General features: G+C 39.0%; 1 protein-coding gene across 1 annotated transcript; it reads right to left on the bottom strand.

The window, feature by feature from the left end:
- Positions 1-114: 114 nt before the first annotated feature.
- Positions 115-20,335, bottom strand: LOC134680215 (lamin-C-like). Its single transcript, XM_063539301.1, has 11 exons — positions 19,784-20,335; positions 12,890-13,022; positions 11,482-11,680; positions 10,554-10,675; positions 8,606-8,746; positions 7,446-7,651; positions 6,524-6,779; positions 3,354-3,575; positions 2,784-2,876; positions 776-2,421; positions 115-679 (listed from the first exon to the last, which is right to left on the bottom strand). Exons 1-10 carry the CDS (start codon positions 20,212-20,214, stop codon positions 2,377-2,379), a joined length of 1,848 nt encoding a protein of 615 aa, XP_063395371.1. The 5' UTR covers positions 20,215-20,335; the 3' UTR covers positions 115-679; positions 776-2,376.
- Positions 20,336-22,974: the final 2,639 nt, after the last annotated feature.

The raw sequence follows: 22,974 nt of genomic DNA on the forward strand, positions 1-22,974 counted from the left end.
AGACCTAGTAATAAGTAGCATCAAACTGCATAGGTACTAAAGTTGTCATGTATATTTGGTTGGATGGAAGAAAACATTTACAAGGCAAAAGGGTTATGAAATAAAAAGCAGAACTAAACCTAAATATATCTTTATTTCAAATAATGTGTATTTTACACATGGAAGATATAAACGGTCAAAGTTAAGGGTCTCATGATTATTTAATAACAAAGTGAATATGAAAATGAATCAGATTCAATCCTCTCAATAAAAAATATGTTGAACATTTTTTTCCGTAATATTTTCCAATTGCCATCAATGTGAAAAGAGACTGTTTCGTAATATTTTACATGAGAACCTTCCATTTGAGACTTGCACCTATATTACTTTAGTGTAAAATAGCATTGAATGTGAACAAAATACTGGACTTAACAAATTACTCAGACATAGAAAGATTCATTACACTGATTTAATAACACAAATGCTGTAGGAGTTGCAACAATCGTGTAGATTTAATCTACTTCACTCTAGGTTTGTGTCGACGCATATAAAAATTGCATCGAAACTTGGTACTAGTACATATTATGGTATATAAGTTGATTTAGTTCTTAATTTTCAAACTTAGCGAGTTTGATATACGCCGACACGTTTGATTATCGATAAATTAATTACCAACTAGTGCATTAGTATAATCTACTTACTCCCACCGATGTACATTCGACGTCAAAGATATATTTACAATTTTCGCCTTATTACCAAAGGCGTAAGGTGCAAAAGTGTTAACATAATCTTTGACGTCGACTGTACCTATACTTTGTTTCCGTGTTGGCGTTAATCTAAATGCACGCAACTTATTGTATACTTTTGTTTTACCTATATTAAAAAATATTACGTGATTCAGTTAGTCACATCTGGAAAGATACAACAGTCATTTGCAGATTAGTGACAAAAATTGTAAAAAAAAACACATTGATTTTTTAAGACTAGCGTGACAACTCTTGTATCTCCCCCTCTTGATAAAATCATTAATGATTACAATATATTATCTAAGTAATGAAAATCTATTCTCCTACACAAGAAGACAATTTCTTAAGAATTAAAAATGACATTTATAGAAACTAAATTTTATAATTCCTGACAAAAACGTTAAAATGAGCATCGAATCTTTTAAAAATAGGTTTGGGATTTATGGCAAACACAAAATGATGATTAACATACAAAAGTCTCACTTAAAAAGAAAAGTAAAAAATTAAGCGCCACTGGGAAGGCGATACTTTGAGTGGGGATCTTTGATAGCAGTTATGGACTTGAATTTGTCTGCTCGTTTGCTGACTATCAAATTTTTGATTGCTTAACGAGTGTGAAGCGCGGGCGTATCAGTTTTAGCTTGTACAACAATTCAACAATGTTTTCTTATGTTTAGTTGTTCTCCCTGCCTGTGAGTCGCATTTTTGAACTGATTTGTGAAATTTTGTGAGCAGAGTCGATATTTTTTTTGTATTTGTTAATCGGTAACATGTCTAATCAATCATATTCTTCGTTTAAAACGAGTGTTCCACGACACACACATTTTTTACTACGTAACAGTTTTATTTCTTGGACAACAATACAAAATCTAGACTTGAGTGACATTTAGAAGAGATCCCCAGTCAACGCAGCGCCGGGCAGGCGGATGTCGACGCACAACTATTATAATTATAACAATAACATTTCATGTCAGCGGCATTGTGAAGGAATTAATTCAATGCTCATTAAAGTTGTTGCTATACTTACCAATAATGTGAACCACAATGTTTGTACTCTGTTCACGGGTGCCATTACACTAAAACGGCAGTGGTCAGCTACTCAACTAACAGGCCATTTAAGACTAGCCGTTCATTTCTATTACAAAATCGGAGATATAATGCTGTATTAAGTGCTATTTCTTGCACTTGACTTCAGTCAATCTAACAAGCCTATCTGGTAAATTTTATCAGTGCTCAAACCAGCTTTAAAGTAAGTAACGGGACGTAACTTTATTTCTAAAGCACCACAAATCGTACCAAAAGCCTGTACTTTTACATTAAATTATTTACTCATAAAAAAACATGTCATTTGACATCAAAATAATGATTGTTTCAAACTAAAATCAATTCCCTAAAGCTCACACATTATTAATTCAAGCCAGTCAAGTTCTAGCAATCGTCCCGTGAACATTTTTGAAATACTTTGGCCGTGGTCTAAGTCGTGCTCACGTTTATACCGTACGGGGGTGAGCCGCGGGTAGGTAGGTGGCTGCACTTTAACTTTTTGCACAAGAAAAGCCCAATTTAGGCCACGGCCACGTGAGTCGTGTGTCGGGCTGCAAGGAATCCTATTGCGTAAGAGGTGGGGAGGCACCTGGCGGCCGAGAGTCCGTTACATGATGCGGCAGTTCTCGTCACCCTCGCGGATCTCGCCCAGCTGTTGACAAGTTCACATTTTGTTAATACCGTCGAAACTTACAATTTGAACGATATGATGTTCTTCAACTTTGGAGAATTCGCAATTAGCAGACCAATTTTTTAATACTTTAATAGTTTAATCGTTACCTTCAGCTCTTCCACGAAAACGTCAAACTTTTGAAATTGTTAAAAGAAAATGCAAACAACAAACAAAAGTAAAAAGTTGGAAGCTGCATATCAACAACCATGGCAAAATAATCACACATTTGTGTAAATAAATCGAATATTTAGAGGTTTCATATGAAAAAAAGTCGCATTTGTTCGTTTTCCAAGTATTTTACCATTAACAATAGAATAGATGTTGTATGTGTGTGTGTTTACCTGCTCGCGGCGGGGGAACTTGTGCGCCAGCTCGCGGTGTCGCTGCGCGCTCGTGCTGACCTGCCTCCGCTGGCGCTCCGAGATGGCGACCTCCTGCAAACAAAACGTGGGTGAATATGACAAAAGATAATTGTAGAATGTGAAAGTGGTTCACGAAGTTTGGCGTTAATGGATCAAATGAGTAAGCATATTTCATGAGTATTGTTGCACCTTATTATAGAAAGTTGTTTGAGAGACATGTGCAAATTAAATGTTAAAAAGCTCATGTTATACCTATACATGTTGAAGTGGGCAATAAACATGACTCCGGTGTATTAATCGCTAGCGGCCAGTATGTGAAGATTCGCTAGCAAACTTGTTGCAAAACACGATCATATCACTCCAAGGCATTTAAATCGCAAATGAAAGCGCTCCATTTCCCGTTGACGCGATACGCGATATCGGATTAGCAAAGAATAATTCAATTCTAAAAACTTGAAGATCGTTATTTCAGCTGTCAATTTTCGACACTTAGGGCATCGATACATTAAGGGTTAATACGAGGCAAGTTTCCACCCGCAAGCGACTAACCTCCTGTTCATTGTTGAGCAGCGCGGTGGTGAAGTTGTCGGCGACGAACCACTTCTGGCCCTTCATGACGATGTCGCGCGGCGGGTCGTGCTCGGCGCCCGTGTCGGCCGACCACACCGTGGCCACGGCGCCCGGCTCCAGCTTCACGGTGCGGTGGAACTTGAAGATGGTCTCCTGCTCGCCCGCCTTGCGGACCACCTGGTAGCCGCTCAGGCTGTGCTCCTGTGGAATTCAATCATTAGCTCATTTTTTTCGTCGAGCCAAGCGTGGCTCACTCCGCGATATCGTCGCTTTGCAACAGGTAGCTACAAGTACATTCGTCCTACACCAATTTCGGTGGTTAGCCATAAGTCACGCGTGGCGCTGTCGCCACCTAATGGTCAATTGGTCATATCTGTCCTAATCGTAACAGACGCGATTTGTTAAAGAGTGAATCTTCTGTACCTAGTACTATTATATATTCTGCGGTCGAGTTATAGTCATAAATTGCGTTCTTGGCTCTCGTCGAGTGGCGCGCACTTATACTCTGTAAGTCTGTATCTTTAGATATTTCAATAACAGTAAACAAAATCTACCCCCAAAAGACTCCTTAAGCCAGTTGAGAAAACATTATATGATCAAATAATGTAGGTTAAAGTCGTTCAATGACTGATCCAGCCTGTTTGTATTCGGTTGGTTACCCAATAAATGTTATAAGTACCCGAAAATGTTCAAATTGTTTAATATTGTTATTTCAATACCTAAAGATACAGACTAAACAACGAAACTTTCGCAAGTCGTATATAATCTATACATATAATAAAGCTGAAGACGGTCGAAAGTCTGTACATGGAAGATATTTGAAAAAAAGTTGGCTGGGGATACTTAGAATCGATAACAGAACACGTTCCAAAAGTTTTTAGATTTTTTGTCTGTTTGTCTGTTTATTTGTTTTTCTGTTTATCTGTTTGTCTGTTTATTTGAACGCGCATCACGTGAAAACGGCTGAACGGATTTTGATGAAAACTTTACTAATCTGTCGAGAAAATCCCCGGCCAGGTTTTAGGCTATAAAAATTCAACCCCTAAAAGGGGGGGTAGCCAAAATACTCGATTGACTTAAGTTTGCCCCTGAATCTTATGGCGTTATTTAGGAAGGAGGGGCAAACTTTTTTCAAATATGTGCTACCACTATAGAGTACCCTGGTAAACTAACAGATGGCGCTGAATTTAATACGTGCTGACATGAATAAGCCACCGAGGAAGGAATGTGCCAAATTAACTCTAAGTTTAGAAGAGAGGGTACGAATATCAACAAATTTAATTGAATAATTATGTTGATTTAATAATACAACAAAATTAAACGAGTAGCGCTTTCGAGTGAAGCCAAAGAGCGAGCAGTAGAAGAGCCGTGATTACATGCACAGATTCGATTTCAAGCCACTCTTTTGCAGTTCGGCGTTAGGTCTTATGCGAGGCCTTCTACCTTACGGCAAAGTTGATCTGCTTTAATTATACTTGGGCGTGGATCCAAATCCAAGCTTTCCTCTTTCGCAGTTGGGCCTTCTGCCTTGCTCACAGTTCGCCAATTCAATTCACTTGGTCAATTCCAAGCTCTGCTTTCTTGCATCTTTTCACCTCTCTTGCATCAAACAACCTCGCTGAGACCCTTAAATATCGAGCCCTATGCGAAGCTAGGCTGACAAAAACTGTCCCATCCCTTCTCTGTATGAAATCCTGGATTCGCGCCTGGTTGGGACTAAAAGTAAAAATGTACAACTGTCTATCAAATTGTGTTTTTAATATCGAAAAATTTTCGCGCTCGCTTCGCTCGCGTTTTAATAACTTTATAAAGTCTGATAAAGGTGACATTCGGGTGGCGAATGTAGCAGCATTACTCTGTTGCAACGTTACTGTTGCAGCACTGTAAATTTTTGTGATATAATTATGTGACAGATTTCCATACTAAAAGTAAAAATGTACAACTGTCTATCAAATTGCGTTTTTATATCGAAAAATTTTTGCTCTCGCTTCGCTCGCGTTTTCAATTACTTTCTAAGATATGATAAAGGTGACATTCGGGTGGCGACTGCAGCAGCATTATTCTGTTGCAACGTTACTGCTGCAGCACTGTCAATTTTCGTGATAAAATGATGTAACTGATTTCCATACTAAAATTAAAAATGTACAACCGTCTATCAAATTGCGTTTTTTATATCGAAAAATTTTCGCGCTCGCTTCGCTCGCGTTTTCTATTACTTCCTGAGATATGACAAAGGTGACATTCGGGTAGCGACTGCAGCAGCATTACTCTGTTGCTACGTTATTGCTGCACCCCTTTCAATTTTTGTGATAAAATTATGTGACAGATTTCCATACTAAAAGTAAAAATGTACAACTGTCTATCAAATTGCGTTTTTTATATCGAAACATTTTCGCGCTCGCTTCGCTCGCGTTTTCAATTACTTCCTGGGATATGACAAAGGTGGCGACTGCAGCAGCATTACTCTGCTGCTACGTTACTGCTACAGCACTGTCAATTATATCGAAAAATTTCCATTTCCATTCTCAACTGTAATGCGGCAATGAACGTCACTCAATTTACCAAAAAAATTCAATGTAATCTTGATGACCCTAGGGAGAGGGGGCACCATGGTCTAGAAATGCTTAGGGCATCAAAATATCTTAATCTGGCACTGGTCGTTTGCGGAGTCATCCGATTTGGGACTCGCATTTTATACGCATTTCCATGCCTTCCCGAAAAAAATCGAATCGTTCGCAAAACTCTCGCAACGCATTTAGGTTACAAACGGCACGCGGTCTTCCTCGGGAGTCTGAAGAAGACCACGGTGAGTGGCGCTCTAGCCAGGCAGGCCGCTTCGCTTTCGCTCGCGCGCCCGCGCGTATACCTTACTGTATCGTCCGATATACACTCTGTCGTTAAAATCACGTGTAAAATTTTAATAAGGGCAAAAAAAAACTATTGATTTTGGAGTGTAGTTTTATTTAGTGGTACCTAAGTGTAAAATATTTTATCTGGACTACAGTCCTCTAGCATATCCATCTGTCAACTTTGCTTCAAGTTCCGCCTCCAGGGGAGAGGGAGAGAAAATAGCCGCTTACTGACACAAACCGAATTCCACGCGGGCGGAGCCGCGGGCACAGCTAGTAAATAATATATGCGGGAGTCACCTTCTTGCCCTTGTTGCGGATCTTGACGAATTTGCCCTCGGGGCAGGCCTCGGCGACCTCTAGGTCGCCCTTGGCGCTGGAGGTGACGCTGTAGTCGGACAGGCTGCGCTCCTCGCTCTCGTCGAGCAGCGTGCGCTTGCGCGCGGCGCGCAGCGGCGTGGCGCGGCGGCCCGGCGTGCCGCGCCCGCTCGCGCTGGCGCCAGAGGCTGACGCGCGTGACTCGCTACGGCCCGGCGACTGCGACGTCAAGTTCAGCCTAAACAACAATACGTCTTTTAGTGTAACGACTTTTAAGATCACAAGGGTGTTACATGCATCTGTCCAATTTCTTTGCCCGATGTCATTGCGTCTCACTCTTTCATTAAGCAAAATTGGACAGATGGAATACCCTCTAAAAAATAAATAAGAGTGAAAGAACCGAAGAAGTCTGTCCTTTGGCGGATTTGTAGTCTTTGCCGCCCTAGACCCCAAACCCTATAGTCGCCCCTTCTTAGCACCCATCGCATTAACTACATATTGAGTTACTTATTTCTTGTTATCATCAGCGAATTTTTTGTCACAATTTGCCCACATACACCCTATAATTCGTTTTTTTAGCATTAGAAAGAACTTGAAAAAAGGTAAGCGATTTTGACATGTCTTTTAATTGAAAAACGCTTTTTAAAAATCAAAAACTATTACTTATGAAAGCAGAAAAATATAAATGACCGTATATATTCATAATTGTTACATATTTACCGTAACTTATTTTTAAAATGTGTTTTTCCATTAAAAGACACAATATGATTTTTTACCTTATTTCTAATGCAAAAAAAACGAAGTATAGGCCCGGGCCTACTTGGCCTTAGGGCAAATACGCCTCTGGGTCTGTCATCTCTTTAATAGACATTTAACCCTTATACACTAACAAACTGGCACCGACCTGTCCTCCTCGCCCTCGAGCAGCGTCCTGTAGGTGGCAATCTCGTGGTCGAGCGAGATCTTGATGTCCATGAGCGTGGCGTACTCGCGCAGCTGCGCGGCCATCTCGTCCCGCAGACGCGCCAGCTCCTGCTCCAGGGAGGCCAGGTCCTCGGCGTGCCGAGCGCGCTCCGACTCCAGCTGACGCTCCAGCTCGCGGCAACGGTTCTACAATATTTAAAATGATTCTTTAACCCCGTAAAACCCACCATATAAAGTTTTTTCACAATTCTTTATTAGCGCTGATTTAGACGGCGCGCGAACTCGCATGCGATTTTAATTACATTGCGGACTGTTGGTTACATTACGTCCAATTCAGCCGACCGAGCAAAACCCGCAATGGTATGAAACTCGCATGCGAGTTCTAGCATCGTCTAAATCAGCCCTTATTCTATAATTAAGTTGGAACGAATTTCATTTCTTTGAAACTGCAGTGAAACAAAAGAAATGCTACTTTATTTGGTTCATGAATGGTTCAAATTAGATTAATGTCCATTTTTTAGACTTAGGAGGTTAATATAATCAACCAATACACTTATTAAAATACTACATACCAGAAAATCGTATAGTATGAATAGGGTATTTGACTGTATTTAAAATACATAGTTTTATTTTACACCATGCATGAAATAAAGTACCAAAAGATTAATAGAGAAACGTAGACAGCAGTTACTTTTAGACACAATTTCTATTTTAAAACCAGTATAAAACTATAAAGAGTAGGTAATTTGATTGTGACGTCACATGCTAATGTTTCATATAAATTCCAATAGTAACAAAATCGTTTTGACAGTTGGAAAAAGAAACTGATTTGACTAGTAGCAGGGGTGCGAAACTCCTGACTTCGGCCAAATTCGGCTCAGCATTGCTCCGAGCAATTATTAGGGTTGACACAACTTGATGTCCCTTTGCGTGCACAACCAAATAAGATAATGGCTTGAATTTTGACAACCCTAAATAGCCGAAAGGGATAGTGTCATATACTAGAAAGGGACAGCATGATTCGACCCTGAACCGCTGTCAAACTTCGGTTTTGTAGGAAGATTCCTTTCTGTACGGTACTATTATTTATTCTGTGCTAGTAGTCAAATACCCAGCTGTGCCATAGTCAAGAGTACTCACGCTGAGCGCGGCGTTCTTATTCTCCAGGTCATTGAGCGTAGAGTTGAGTGAGTCGATGCGTGTGCGCATGGTGCGGAGCTCTTCTACTGCCACGGTGGCGGCGTTGCTGTTGCGGTTGGCGGCAGCGTGCAGGTTCTTCATCTGAACACATACGGAACTTTATATATGTATAATAATAATAGGGATGATTCCAGTACTTAAAATAAATTATTTCAAACCGTGCACGAAATAAAGCATCAGATAATTATTAGAAAACCATAGATAGCAGCTATTTTTAAACACAATTTGTATTTAATAAATCGGATTGAAATATAAAAAGTAGGTGAGTTTACCGTGACGTCACTACATTTGTTTTCATATAAATTCCATATTAGCAAATCGTTTTGACAGTTCTAAAAAAGAAGCTGATTTGACTAGTAGGAATGTAGCCTATTCTCCACGGCCGATTCGGCCACGGCGACTGCTATCGACTCCGTTGCTGTCTCTGGTGTGCTCGCAAGTGGCTGACGTAGCCGATCTTGTTACTAAAAGTTCGCGAACATGACGGGCATGTGAGCACACCATTTATATATGTATACTAGAGGTAAATGGTTCAATTTTGTATCGAGTATCAGTAGAATCAGTAGATGTATGATTGCGTTTGCTGATTGCGTTCTTTAGAAGCGCGTGCGCTAACTTGTGTCTAGTTATCGTCACGCGCTGATAATATTGTGCTGATTGGCACACTGTCCAATATTTACGTTTAATCCGATTTTTCTGTACTTATTTTTATTTATATCACTAACATATTTATGTTCATCTCTGGTCTGTGAGCATTTGGTCTTAGTCAGAAATTAACGCAAAGATATTTGCATGACATGGACATTTAAAAACAAATTAGTTCCATTGATTAAGATTTTTGAATAATGCTTAATAACTTTTAGACCATCATTTACATATAATTATTAATTTATTACATATTAACTGGCCGCTCTACCAGGCAGTAACGAGAAATTACTACGAGGGTTGCACTGAAAATGTCGGGAATAGAGAATACTGTCGCATCTAGACAGTCAATCTTTATTTTAATGCATACTTAATCTCAAACTGACCACGCATATAAATTTTCTTTTGAAAGTAATCATTCTGTAATGCACACGGCTCATAATCCCAAAGTCCTTTTTGTATGGCGATTTTGGAGCCTTAGTGGTTTTGTATGAAATTCGTGGAGTAGCCAACGGAATTGAAGTTTTTTTTACATATATATATATATATAATATTTTTTTACTGTTGTCATATGAATATTTAGGAATGTCGAAATCTGCCGATATGCAACTTTTTTGGCAGTCTTTTTAATTAACAGCACAAATGCGATTTTAATTTTTGACGTCGCTTTGGAATGACATGCTTCTTTAAGATCATCTATGGGATAAAATGAAAGTGACTTTCATATTTAATTTTAACCGCAAACGAGCGTACGATGAACTCTAGTTCATAAAAAAATAACAGAAGCCCATTGTAACTTTTATTTGTTCGCTGAGGGCATATTGAAAACCGTTTAAAAATTTGATCGGAAAAATCACTTTGCCAAAAATTCAAATAATGTTCGACATACAATTTTCAAATTGCCAGTAATTCTTAAATACAAATGACAACCAAATGAAATATACCTTAAAAGTTTTATAAAGAGTTACATTTTTATAAATTATATGCCTCTTTCTATTATGTTATTTCTAAGTGTCCCATTCCCGAATATTTCAGTGCGACCCTCGTAGCTTACTGAAACATTAAAACCTGTGCTAACTTAAGCCCGGGGTTAATCGGTTAAACCTGGAGTTACCATGGTTACTAGTACAATTTGACACTGGGTTAGTGGTTTAACCGGTTAACCCCAGGTTAGTGGAATGGTGCAAGTGACCCTAATAGATATCAAAATATGTATACAACAATAATAATTGGCATGGCATACCTTGTTCTCATACATGGCCTCGATGTCCTCGCGGTTGGCCTTGATGTTGGCCTCCTGCTGCTCGCGCAACTCCTGGAGGCTTTGCTGAAGCTTGGCCTCATACTGCTGCGCCAGCCGTCCATCTGCACAGAAAACATTATTAAAAAATGTACAAGACCGGGGTTATTTCCTACGTGACTCCTCTCGAGGCTTAGCAAAACATCTAAACTGGCTATAATGGGTTTTGTAGCAACACCAGAGCAGGGTCGCCAGAGAATGTTACTGCTCGAAATTGCTTAGATATCTTGAGTCCCATTTATTTTTAATGAGATTCATTCATGTTTCCTTTTGCTGTACAAAATTATTGTACACTATGAACTCACATAAACCTATGAAGACCATTATAAACTAATTTACACACTGATGTAAAAACTATATGAAATAAGCATACACAAAATGTTAACGAGATTGCTATAGAAGCAGAGATGTGTTCAGTTTCAAGGACTAGAACAAAGAAAACTAATTACTTATGCGAGTCCCATTTATAGTTCAAAAGTGAGTAGGTAGACCACTTTCGCACGCCTATTAGTTTATTATTTTGTCCTTTAAATAATTAAAGAGAAATTGCATCATTCTAAATTATGGTATAATCTGGGCAACCCTAATACACAAATGGTAAAAGGATTGGTAATTAGTAATGATTCCCACGATTACGACGATGCAATTAGTGTTACGTGATTTTATTTTAAATTTGACATAATGAACAAGGACAGTCCTTTCGCACTGCACTAAATAAATAAAATACTGCCATTTTCGCATAACGGAGATACGCTATATAGCCAGTACTTTAATTAAAGGCAAATAGCCCAATTGGGGTATTAAACGATTTCGTCAGCAGCTCAGCAATGTCAGCATCACCACTTCAAGTCAACAAGGTAGTCCAACTCACCGATCTCCGAGATCTCGACCTGGCGGCGGGTGCGGGTTTCCTGCAGCTCCTGCTGGAACACCTGGTCCTTGAAGGAGAGCTCCTCGCGCAGGCTCTGCACGGTGTTCTCCATGTCGATGCGGCACAGCATCTCCTCCTCCAGGGTCTTGCGGGTGTCCGCGTACACTTTGCGGAGCTTCTCCAACTCTTTGGCGAGTTCCTACAGGAAAGTATATGGAGATTAGCAACAAAGAATAATTAGAATTCACAAAGTCATTATTTAAAATTAAAGTACTTTTTATTAAAGAAGTCGTTTTTCGGGCCGACTTGGACGACTTAATCATAAGATGAATGGCTTATAAAATAAATAAGATTTAAAAAAGTCTTCTTCCGGGAAATCTCGTTAAAACTACACCAGTGCCCTATTTATCAACAGCTTAACTTGTAATATAAGTGGAAGTCCCTTTTTGAGAGCTTTTGTTAGAAAGGGACTTCCACTTGTATTACAAGTTAAGCTGTTCATAAACAGGGAACAGGTCATTTAACAAGAGTGAAATGTTAAATTTTGAATTTTTATACGATTTAAGCATAACCTTTCCTTTATAACAGTCCGTTTCAGTTATTTTACTTGGCTCAGTATGTCATCATTAGTAGGTTACATAGTGAAAACCAGCTTGATATCATTTAAATTCCTTCCTTTCAATTAAATTGTTTTGCCATTTGCATAACATGCCTTATAGTTTTACTTTGTCCTTAATCTGTTCATTTTGTGTAAATTTCGTCAATTAAGGCATTAGCACATTAAAGGGAAACAAACACATAAACAAGCAATTTAACTGGAAGATGGGCGTTAAGTGGTTAGTCATTCTCTCGATTCGACCTGAACCACATAATGCGCAAAGACATGCCTAATATAACGAGTGCGCGACCACTACACACGTTTCCGGAATGTGTACGAAATAGCACATTTATTAAAATTACCTCATCATTGTTGGCAGCGCGGATTTGTCAGATTTATCCTTAGCAATACAATATTTTTGGCTACAAGGACTTTTTAGACAATTTACTTCGCTCTAACAGTAATTTTTTGAGGGACCGTGGAACCTACTAGTAAAAATCATAATCTCTATCGTTTGTGGAATATGGGCATTTGGGTAGGAGTTGTATCAAAATTAGCTACTAACAAGCGAGTGCCGCAAAATTGGCGAAATAGACGGGGCCAATCCCATACACATAGAAGATCAAGGATTCTGACATTGTCGCGTTGAGGCTGTTAAGACAATGGTTTCTTTGCTGTGCGACTCAAATGCAGTACAGTAACGAGATACTATCTGTCCTTGTGGGCCCCCTGAGGATGGGGGCCATGGGCACGGGCCCCGTGTGCCCTTATGGTAAAGACGGTACTGACGATGATGTATATGATACATACCCTGGCTTCATCTTGGGCCTTCTTCTTGTCGGCGAGGGCCGAGTTGTACTTGTTGCTCTCCTCAGTGAAGCGGGTCTCGTAGTGACGGGCCAAGTTCTCCGCCTGGGTGCAGTCTTTGGTCTTCTTGTCCAAGCTGCCGGAAAAAACAACATTATAAATACATACCTTGACATTCGATTGTTATTTTATTTATTCAGTTTTATGTATAAATGGAATTGGGTTCAGTACTTTGCTTTTAAGGGTTCCGTACCCAAAGGGTAAAACGGGACCCTATTACTAAGACTTCGCTGTCCGTCCGTCCGTCTGTCACCAGGCTGTATCTCACGAACCGTGATAGCTAGACAGTTGAAATTTTCACAGATGATGTATCTTTGTTGCCGCTATAACAACAAATACTAAAAACAGAATAAAATAAAGATTTAAATGGGGCTCCCATACAACAAACGTGATTTTTGACCAAGGTTAAGCAACGTCGGGAGTGGTCAGTACTTGGATGGGTGACCGTTTTTTTTTGCTTTTTTTTTGTTTTTTTTTTGCATTATGGTACGGAACCCTTCGTGCGCGAGTCCGACTCGCACTTGCCCGGTTTTTTATAACTACGTCTTGTTTGGAGAGCCTTGGGCCAAAATGACTAGAAAACTTACTTTATTTAATGAATAATCATTATAATCAACTTTTTCTATAATATTTTATCCGTAAAATTAGGTCAGCAAGTCGTGTCTCTTCAAATGATACTGAATATAAAATAAAATGATGTCATAGATACAAAAGTCAAGTAAACAATGTAAAGGAAGGACAGGCGTTTGATAAAGGTAGAATATGTTTAATCACGAACAATAAATACTTAAGATAAGTCGAAAAAAATTGCCCGCTGCTCTTTGATACGCAATTATAACATGAAAAACGTTGCTAACAAGCTATTTATTGCTGATAAGTGATAGCATTTCGGCGGCCAGCGTCATATTTAACGACAAAAAGTTGTTATTGAAATGAGGTCATTTCCAGGCTGCATTCCGATAGCGTCAACTTGACCCGATGAGGTTTGAAGACGAGTACGCCATACGGTAAACGCGAAGTTGCGCAATGGTTACACGGAACGATCTTCAGTAAACACGCTATCCGGTTCCCTAACATTCACAAAACGTAGCGCTATGGTGTACGCGGACCAGTGGAACTCTGGTCTTCGCTTGAGTATAGTTGTAACCAGTTACCGGTCGAGTTAGCTAGTTATGAGCTCACGGTGTCCGCTAACCGGTTAGTGAAGTGAATGCTGCGACCGTTCAACGCTCGTTTGATCAAGTCGAGTTTTCCCGCGCTTTGCGAATCAATGGCGTCGCGGCCGCGACGACACGGGAGACCGACGCCGAACCTTGGCCGATTTTTATTCCGGGCGATATTAAAGCGTGATTACTGATCGTTAGCTTCCCTGTAGACAACTTTATTTCTAATGATGTATTTACACGCACTTACTAAGATTGAAAAATAAAGAAAGCCACACGAAGGGACCCAGATTATTAGGATTGTACGCAGATTATTATAGAAAGCTATAAAATCTCAATGATAATTATATCTAATCTTGATTTCAATAGGTGGCTTATTCTCCTAAGTAGGTGGCCCAGGTTTGCCGCTATTAGCATAACATTTTAATTAAACTAAAAATCGTGGTCCCTTGGCTATTATAAATACGCCCCATCCTCTCGTGAACTCTGTAGAAAAAGCAGGAAGTTTCGAATACCCATAACCGTAAAGAAAAGGGGTCAATATAATTATTCATGCATTTGGTTTTACGTGCAGTCTTGTGAGTAAGCAGCGTTGTTTACTTCACGTGTATTTTGATATGATGTTGAAAATAATGCTTTCAAATATCGACCTTAATATGTAGGCTAGAAGATTCAAATTATGACCATTTTTGTAAATTACAATAATCTTAGATAATTTTAACTTTATGTAAACAATGACGGCATTTGATAAATAAATAAGTAGATACGTAACGTACGTGTCGTGGTCATCTTTATATTATAACTGTCAAATCCCATGGTTGCTAAATCAAGGTCAAATACCTAAGACATGAGAGATACCTATACTTTACAGAGATTACGTCAGTGCTTTAAATTGTCCACGAAACCGAGCTACGTATAGATAGCTACCTAAGAGGCACGCGCGTTTGTTAAATTGTTATAGGTATCGATTCAATGAACTGTATTGTATTTTTTTGTGGTAGTCACTAGTCAGGCAATTAAACGGTAGATTATGCTTACAGCCATCTTACAGCCTTACCAATAAATGAAAATTCCAGTCCGTGATAATCTAATTTAAATCTTCATTATCTATTAGGTATCTCTCTCTTCATTGCCAGATAGCCAAATTACAGAATTACAGTACATACACAATTTCCCGTTTTCGATATTCGCGGTACACATCCTAGACTTAACTATTTATATTACAAATTATTCCAGGGAATTGATATTTCACTTTAATTGAATGAATAAAGTGTGTCGATTATCCGTTGGTAATGAGCTAATTATAATTAAGTAGGCAACTAGGTATGTACCTACTATCAAGATAGCCAAGTTAATCATTACATGTGTGCAACAATTCCATTTCTATGCTAAAATAATGACGGGAAATATCCCCCACAATGGCGCTTTTAAATAAAATGTGACAAAACCAATTGGATTATAAATGACTGGCTTCGTCAGACTGAGGAGAGCCGTTGCTTAAATATAGGATGTTTTTCTTATAGAACTGTATACATCGTCAAAGAATAAATAATAGTACTAGTTACAGAAGACTCACTCTCTAACAAAACGCGTCTGTCACGATCAGCACAGATATGTCCGCTAGGTGTCGACAGCGCCACGCGCGGCTTATGGCATACCCCAAAATTGGGGTCGAACGGATGGAGTTTTAGCTACCTGTAGCAAAGCGACGAAATCGCGGAGTGAGCCACGCCTGACATCGAGTAGATACATAGTTATTATTGTGACAGTAAACTTTCTGTTGGCTAAAAAGATGGTAAACAATTCGATCCACTGAGCTCGAAGGCCAAAAGGATCGATAGATGGCTCGTAAGATACGACTTCGCCGCTAAAGCATTCGGCGCGATTCGGGAAATGAATTAGAGATGCACTAGATAGATATGAAATAGTAAAGATATGTGACGTTCCACGGCAAAAGGTACTATTGCCCCGGCTGAATATTGGAGCGGCGTTAATAATAGCGTAAGCGCCAGCTGCCAATAAGGTACCTTTTGCCGTGGAACGTCACATATAATTACTATTTCATATATAGTGCACCTCTAATTCATTTCTCGACACGCGCCGATTGGCTTATATTTATAATGGCTCCTCTACACGATGGGCCAGCGCCGGCCACTCCAAGGGACGCAGCCATACAGTAGAATGAGATAGCAATATCACTTGCTCCCTCTAACGCACAAATGCGTCCCTTGGAGTGGCCGGCGCTGGCCCATCGTGTAGAGGAGCCATAAAAGACTGAAATGCCTAAATAATTGGGAGATGGGAGAGCCTATTTCTTAATTTAAAACCGGGAGTTGGTTGGACTTATCAATCTTAATTATAGGTGTACAGTCGTACCCACGGTAAAACTTTCTGCGCTATAAAAAGGAGGCAACAATTCGATCCACGGAGCGTGAAGGCCAAGGATCGATAAATGGCTCGTGCGACCTCAACGATAGGAGAATGCGCTGTTACTTTATAATTGGGAGATTGGAGAGATTATGCGGGTAAAATAAGTCCTGTTGTGGGACAAACAGGGTGATTACTCGTAGACCTACGATCGGGGGCTATAATAAATAATAATTAAGTTAATTTTTTGTTTATCGCGTAACCTGGTAAATTCTGTTCGTTAAAGTTTTAAATAATAGGTAGATATGTTTCCGAATTTACTTAATTCGAATATGACATAATAATAAGGCCCCTGATTTCGTAAGAACTATTCATAATCCGAGTTCAGACTTATATATTGTTTAGTGTCGCTAAGCGTTATGAACACAGACTGAACAGGTGTTTTTGCTTCTCACCCTGCATTGCATCTTAGGCCAAGTTCGCGAAATATAAATATTGATCACGTGTACACTCTGCATTTACTGTATTTTTTTTATCGACACATTTCTCGGTATTTGTATGCATCACCTCAGCGCTAAATACGCGTCTTACGTCACCGGCGGTGGGGGCGTGACGTCATCACGGTCAACAGTCGCCAAGGCCCGGTGACCACATGGAACATCGTCGAAATTAAAATTTAACAAAATTTGGATTTCGATAGAGTATGAGTTATGACATAACTCTACATTAATAAGACTAAATATTTTGTTTCAAAAGATTTGCAGCAGGTTTGTTGTAGATACTGAATTGGTCTTGCATCATTTATTAACGGGTTCGTTTAATGTACATAAACGAACACAACGCGTACACACATGCAAAAGGGGCTTGCTATAGTTGCTATCATTTACCTATTTGTTAATTCCTTATTGACGATTTCAAGGTAAACTAATTGGGTTGTGTAGTCAATTATTTTGCATAACATTATGAAACAATCAATCAATGACAATTAATCAAACTTTTTGGGACTTGGCAGTTGTTTTCTAATCAATAATCATCCACAAAATATTTTCAAACTTATTCATAGTATAAAATGGGTGGACACAACAATATCTCTATGGAAAACTTGAATGAATACAGGTATAGTCGAGTTCATATCAAGTGAACTTTTTTCACTTCACCATAGAAGCTGAAAGTTCATGTGGTAAGTAATAAAAGCTCTACTAAACCTATAACGATATTAGGTTCATACCGTTATAGGTCTGTTATAGTAATTATCGTAAGTAGGAATCCATGCATGAACGCATCTTACGGAGCTTTGTTTGCGACACGATGACGCGTCGTAAACAATAGGTGATGACATGACGAACGCTTCACCGGCAATTAGTATGCATTTATAGATAAGATAATGGGTTATATAGATTTCCTATGATGACCTAGTCTCAAAACCCAATTGAAATGTTTATGGACAGGTTAATTAAAACAATAGTGCAAGATTAATTACATATAACCAAATTGGTCTAATATTGATAGAACACAAAGTCTTGTTTATAATGTTGAAACTCTAGTTTCAACGCCATTTACGGGTTGGTAGTAGAATATGTTTTATAGTTATCTGCCACAGTATTCCACATGTTGTATTCAATATATCAACAATGCGTTAAATGTCTCTTTTACAAAGATAAGATAATGATATAGATGCAAATGGAATTGTGACTTTGCCATTGGTAATATTGAAACATACAATTACTGAATTAACCTTTACCTTTTAATTTACCTTTCTTTGCTTTTACAAGTGGGAAGGGAACAAATCAAATTAATTCATTTAATATTATGATTTGTAATGTTCTAGCCATGTAAGCTGCAAAAGTCACAGGATGGCTTGGTCACTTTTTTTAGAACATGACATCTATTTCAATATTGTGTGCATAATTTAAAAGCATAGAGATCACGCGCGTTTTGCGGCCTGTTACGGCATCCATCGATCTTTACGAAAATGGCAAACTGTGTCAAGGTCAGGCAAGAAGTTAGCATTCACATAACTAAAGCAGTTTTCCTCAGAGGAAATAAGGAAAATAATATAACTTATTTGGTGCTTGTTATACATAAAATAAGGTTACTAACCATACATTTTGACTGGAGCTTTTAGTGGTTTCTTACCTGATATTTTATTTATTTATTTAATCTTCTTTTGGACTTATGTAGCAAGTTGGAGTTATTTTAGTTAACCTATTTTCAGGTTTCGGCATAATATACTTGGAAGATGATTTATATAGGAATCTTAACACACCATTGGAGACTATTAGATAGTATAGATACAGAATTTGGATACCAGAAACTAAACTACAAAGGTTCCCAAAACTTTTTAAAATTGCAGCCCTCTTGTGTGTGTGCATTTACACTTTCTGAGCCATAAAACTGAACCCCTTAAAAACTAGTGGTCTAATACTCAAAAAATTGTACTGAACTGACAAAATTTATGTAGTGGGCATGTTAAGATGATTAATGTATTGTATGTCCTAGAGTTTAAGGTGTAAATTTGCATGCTACTTTGTAGTTAATCATGTGTTACCTAATAAAAATAGCATAAGAACCACTGTACCATGTTTATTGCAAATAAATGAAATCTAATCTAAGATATTTTGGTTCTTCTAAATCAAACCATTTGGAATCCTCATAAAAGTATTTTGCCTTGACACACTTCTTTGGCAAAGTAGGTCTAAATTCCGTATCCACCTACATAATTTCTTTTGGCTAGGAAACCATTGTTTGTATACAAACAAATATTGCTGCAATCAACACTTCGACAAAATGGTTTATGTAATTAGTGATGCATATTTTTTGTTTACAAATAAATCCATGTCAGCAGGTAAGTAACAGGTATAATAGTATGCTTTTTTCGGTGAGTGGTACCGGATTTTACTACATATTCATATTAGGAGCGAAGATAATAGTTCCGCAAATATGAAATAACAATGTTGTAGGTATAATAGCAAGGTCTAGGTCACAGAGCAACTTTTGCGAGGTTAGTGCTAGAATGTGCCGACTTCCGATAGCCCTGAAGTAAGAATAAGTTAGCGAATAGGAAGTAAGTTTGTTTTTTAAACGTAGTATGCGATTGGCATAGTTATATTGAGGTATGATGTCACGATGTCGTAAAAGCGAGGCCGCGCGCTCGTCACAGCGCGCCCGCGCAGAATTGCCGCCGATGACGTAAACTTTAAGCTAACCTTAGCCGTAGTCCCTGAACATAACCCTCACTTAAATAAAAATGATGCTATCACTTACAGCCATTACCGCCCGCACCCAAAATAGTTATGTCAATGCTTACCGCTTCTTAAGGTCGTCGTTTTCTTCGTACAATCTCTTCAAATCAATCTCTAACTTTGCTTTTTCTCTGGATGTATCGTCTAACAACTTTCTAGCATCTTGTAGCTCATGCTCGTACATCCCCTTGATGTTAGAAACTTCACGTGTGACCACCTCCTGTGTAGTTTGGATCTCTCGACGTAATCCCGAATTTTCGCTTTCAAGCTGGCGGACCTTGTCAATATAGGCCGCCAGACGATCGTTCAAGTTTTGTAACGCATCTTTTTCTTGTAAGCGGGTGTGTCTTGTAGGACTAAGCGGGCTGCTGGGCCGGCCGGCAGAGCTAGAAGGGCGGCTTCCAACAGGAGTGCTCGATTGTTGTGGGCTCTGAACGGATGACACAACACTTATGTTTGACGAGGATGTCACAGTCTTTTTTGTTTTGGACGACATTGTCGAATAGTTTTTAAGTCACGACACTCAGTCTTTGCACAAAAATACAATCCACGCGAGCTCAACTCGGAAAGGCAAGCGTAACTCCGAGAAACTCACAGCGAACCGACCAACCAAACCCAAGCTTTGCTGGTCACGTGACCGTTGAGTCATAACAATGGTTACCAGTACAAAATTTATAAATTCAAAGTTGTGCGTAAATAAAATTAAATTTCGTAATAATTCGCCAATATATACATCTTATATTATGGTGATTGCAAATATAGTATTTAATTGAATTTTGAGTTTAGTTCTGTGGCCTATTTTATAAAGCTACAAGTTACAATTTACAAGCGGAAGTCTCGTTCTAGAACATAGGGTTAGAAAGAGACTTCCGCTTGTAAATTGTAACTTGTAGCTTTATAAAATGGGCCACTGGTAGTATTTTCTATAACAATGCACTGATGATTAATGACAAACCCGCGGACGTAGAGAGTAAACTGGATGGAGTACATTGGCCGAAAAGTGTGTCCACATCAAGGCCCCTACGTTTTCTGTTCTCTTTGACGGCGCAGCAACTAGTATCATTTCTCTCTCCTCGCTCTTTTAAAAATGCCATTTGTCAAAAAAGGACAACCACACTGTTGACAAAATGAACTTCAAATCCAAGTGTTGCCTTTTTGGTGCCTCCAGGCTGTGTATGTGTGCGTAAAAACGTGTATGTGTGCTCTTTTAGGGATGTGAAAAGTCGATTTTAATCATGTTATATATCGATAAACGCTACACAGCGGAACGAAATACTCGAAATGAAAAAAGGGCGGGAAACTTCGACCTGTGCGCGCGTCTTTTTTTACATTTAACAAATTTTAAATATTTTTTGTGTTAATAGTGGTCAACTCAGTGTAAATAGTTTGTAAATATCTTTAGTAGTTAGTTTATTATATTTTGTGTATATAAATTCATCATCTAGGTAAGTTTTTAGTGTATATTCACCGCCATGGGCGGTGACGGCGAACCTCACGACCCAGGGGGAGGTGGGCCTCCGGTTTCACATACAATTACTATAGATAACAATAGCTCTGAGAGAGAAATGAAAGAATACCACAGTATGGATACAGATAGCTCAGTATTATCTACCACTGAAGTTAGGAAAAAAAGGACAGCATCCAGGAAGATATGTCGTCACTGTAATAAAAAAAAGCGACATAACAAAGATAAAAATAGGGATAGGGAATCTATTAAGGACAATTGCGATTGTCAGGTTTCCACAAACAATAATGATCGTACGCATTCTCATGCTCCGCTTACAGCCTCTGCTCCTACTCCGGCCCCGGCCCCGGCCCTGGCCTCAGCCACTGCCCCGGCCCCAGCCGTGAATCCTGCTGATATTATCTCCTCTCAGCCCACAGTCACAGTTAGGAAACAATATATTCATTCAGATTGTTCACCTTATATTGTACATGTACAGAAGCAACAAGAATCTCAGAATGATGGCACTTCAATTCATTCAGTTGCTTTTGGCAACTTTTTAAAACGTAACAACTTTAAGAACATTGTTAATGGCAGCGTTAAACGTATTGGTCGCAATAGAGTTTCACTGTCATTTTCAAAGTATGAGGATGCCAACCATTTTCTTCTAGACAGCCGACTGAAGGAGAATAGATATACAGCATTCATCCCATCATTTAATGTTATCAGAATGGGTGTAGTTAAAGGTGTTCCATCTGAAATGTCCTTAGATGAGGTTAAAGAGAGTATAAGTGTACCAGTAGGTTGTGGAGAAGTTCTAAAATTGAGAAGAATCAATTATAAAGTTGTTGTGGATGGCGTTCCAGTGTGGAAGCCATCACAAACTGTCGTTGTAACTTTTGATGGACAGGTTCTACCAAAACGCATTTTTATGTGTTATAACGCTTTGCCGGTCGACCTATATGTTTATCCAACAATCCAGTGCTTTAATTGCTGCCGGTTTGGTCATACACAGGTGCAATGCAGGTCAAAACCCCGCTGCTACAAGTGTGGACAGGGTCACACGGGCTCCTCTTGCACTGTTGAAGAAGATAGTGCATCTTGTTGCCTGTGCTCTGGTCTTCACTTTGCTACCAATAAGGCTCGTTGTCCTGAGTATGAGAGACAAAAAAATATTAAGTTATCTATGGCCCAAAGTGCTATTTCCTATTCTGAGGCATCAAAATTGCACCCTCCTGTGACCAAACCCTATGCAGATGTGGTTATGGCCACTCCGTCATCTCCCCAGACCCAGACAACTAAAAACAATAATTTAGGTATTAATACACAGCATTCACATTCATATAAAAAAACAGTATTTCTTAAGCCTCGCAGTCCGCCAAAACCTCAGAAAGGTTTCGACACTGTCACACATTTTAATCTATCAAAAGATTATAACATGCCGTCTCCTTCTGGAAATGGTAGTGCCATTGCACAACAGTTTAACAAAAAAACTACCAATGAACTCATCTTAGAACTCATACAATTGTTAAGTTTTAATTTACATAATAATCACTCAGAACCGTCCAACGTTGCTCACATTACCAGTCCATACTCTCATGTTTCCTTCAATAATGGCCAACAATTCCAAAATTCTTCAATGGAATTGTCGCAGCATCAATAATAAAAAAAGCGATTTAATCCATTTAATTAAGAAGTATGACCCTTTTGTTATTACCTTATCTGAAACATGGCTCAGGTCTGAGTCATGTTTCAAAGTTCCAGGCTATGCATGCCTCCGCGAAGATAGGTCGGACGGGCATGGTGGTGTAG

This window comes from Cydia fagiglandana, chromosome 3 (genome assembly GCF_963556715.1).
Source record: "Cydia fagiglandana chromosome 3, ilCydFagi1.1, whole genome shotgun sequence".
Taxonomy (NCBI): domain Eukaryota; kingdom Metazoa; phylum Arthropoda; class Insecta; order Lepidoptera; family Tortricidae; genus Cydia; species Cydia fagiglandana.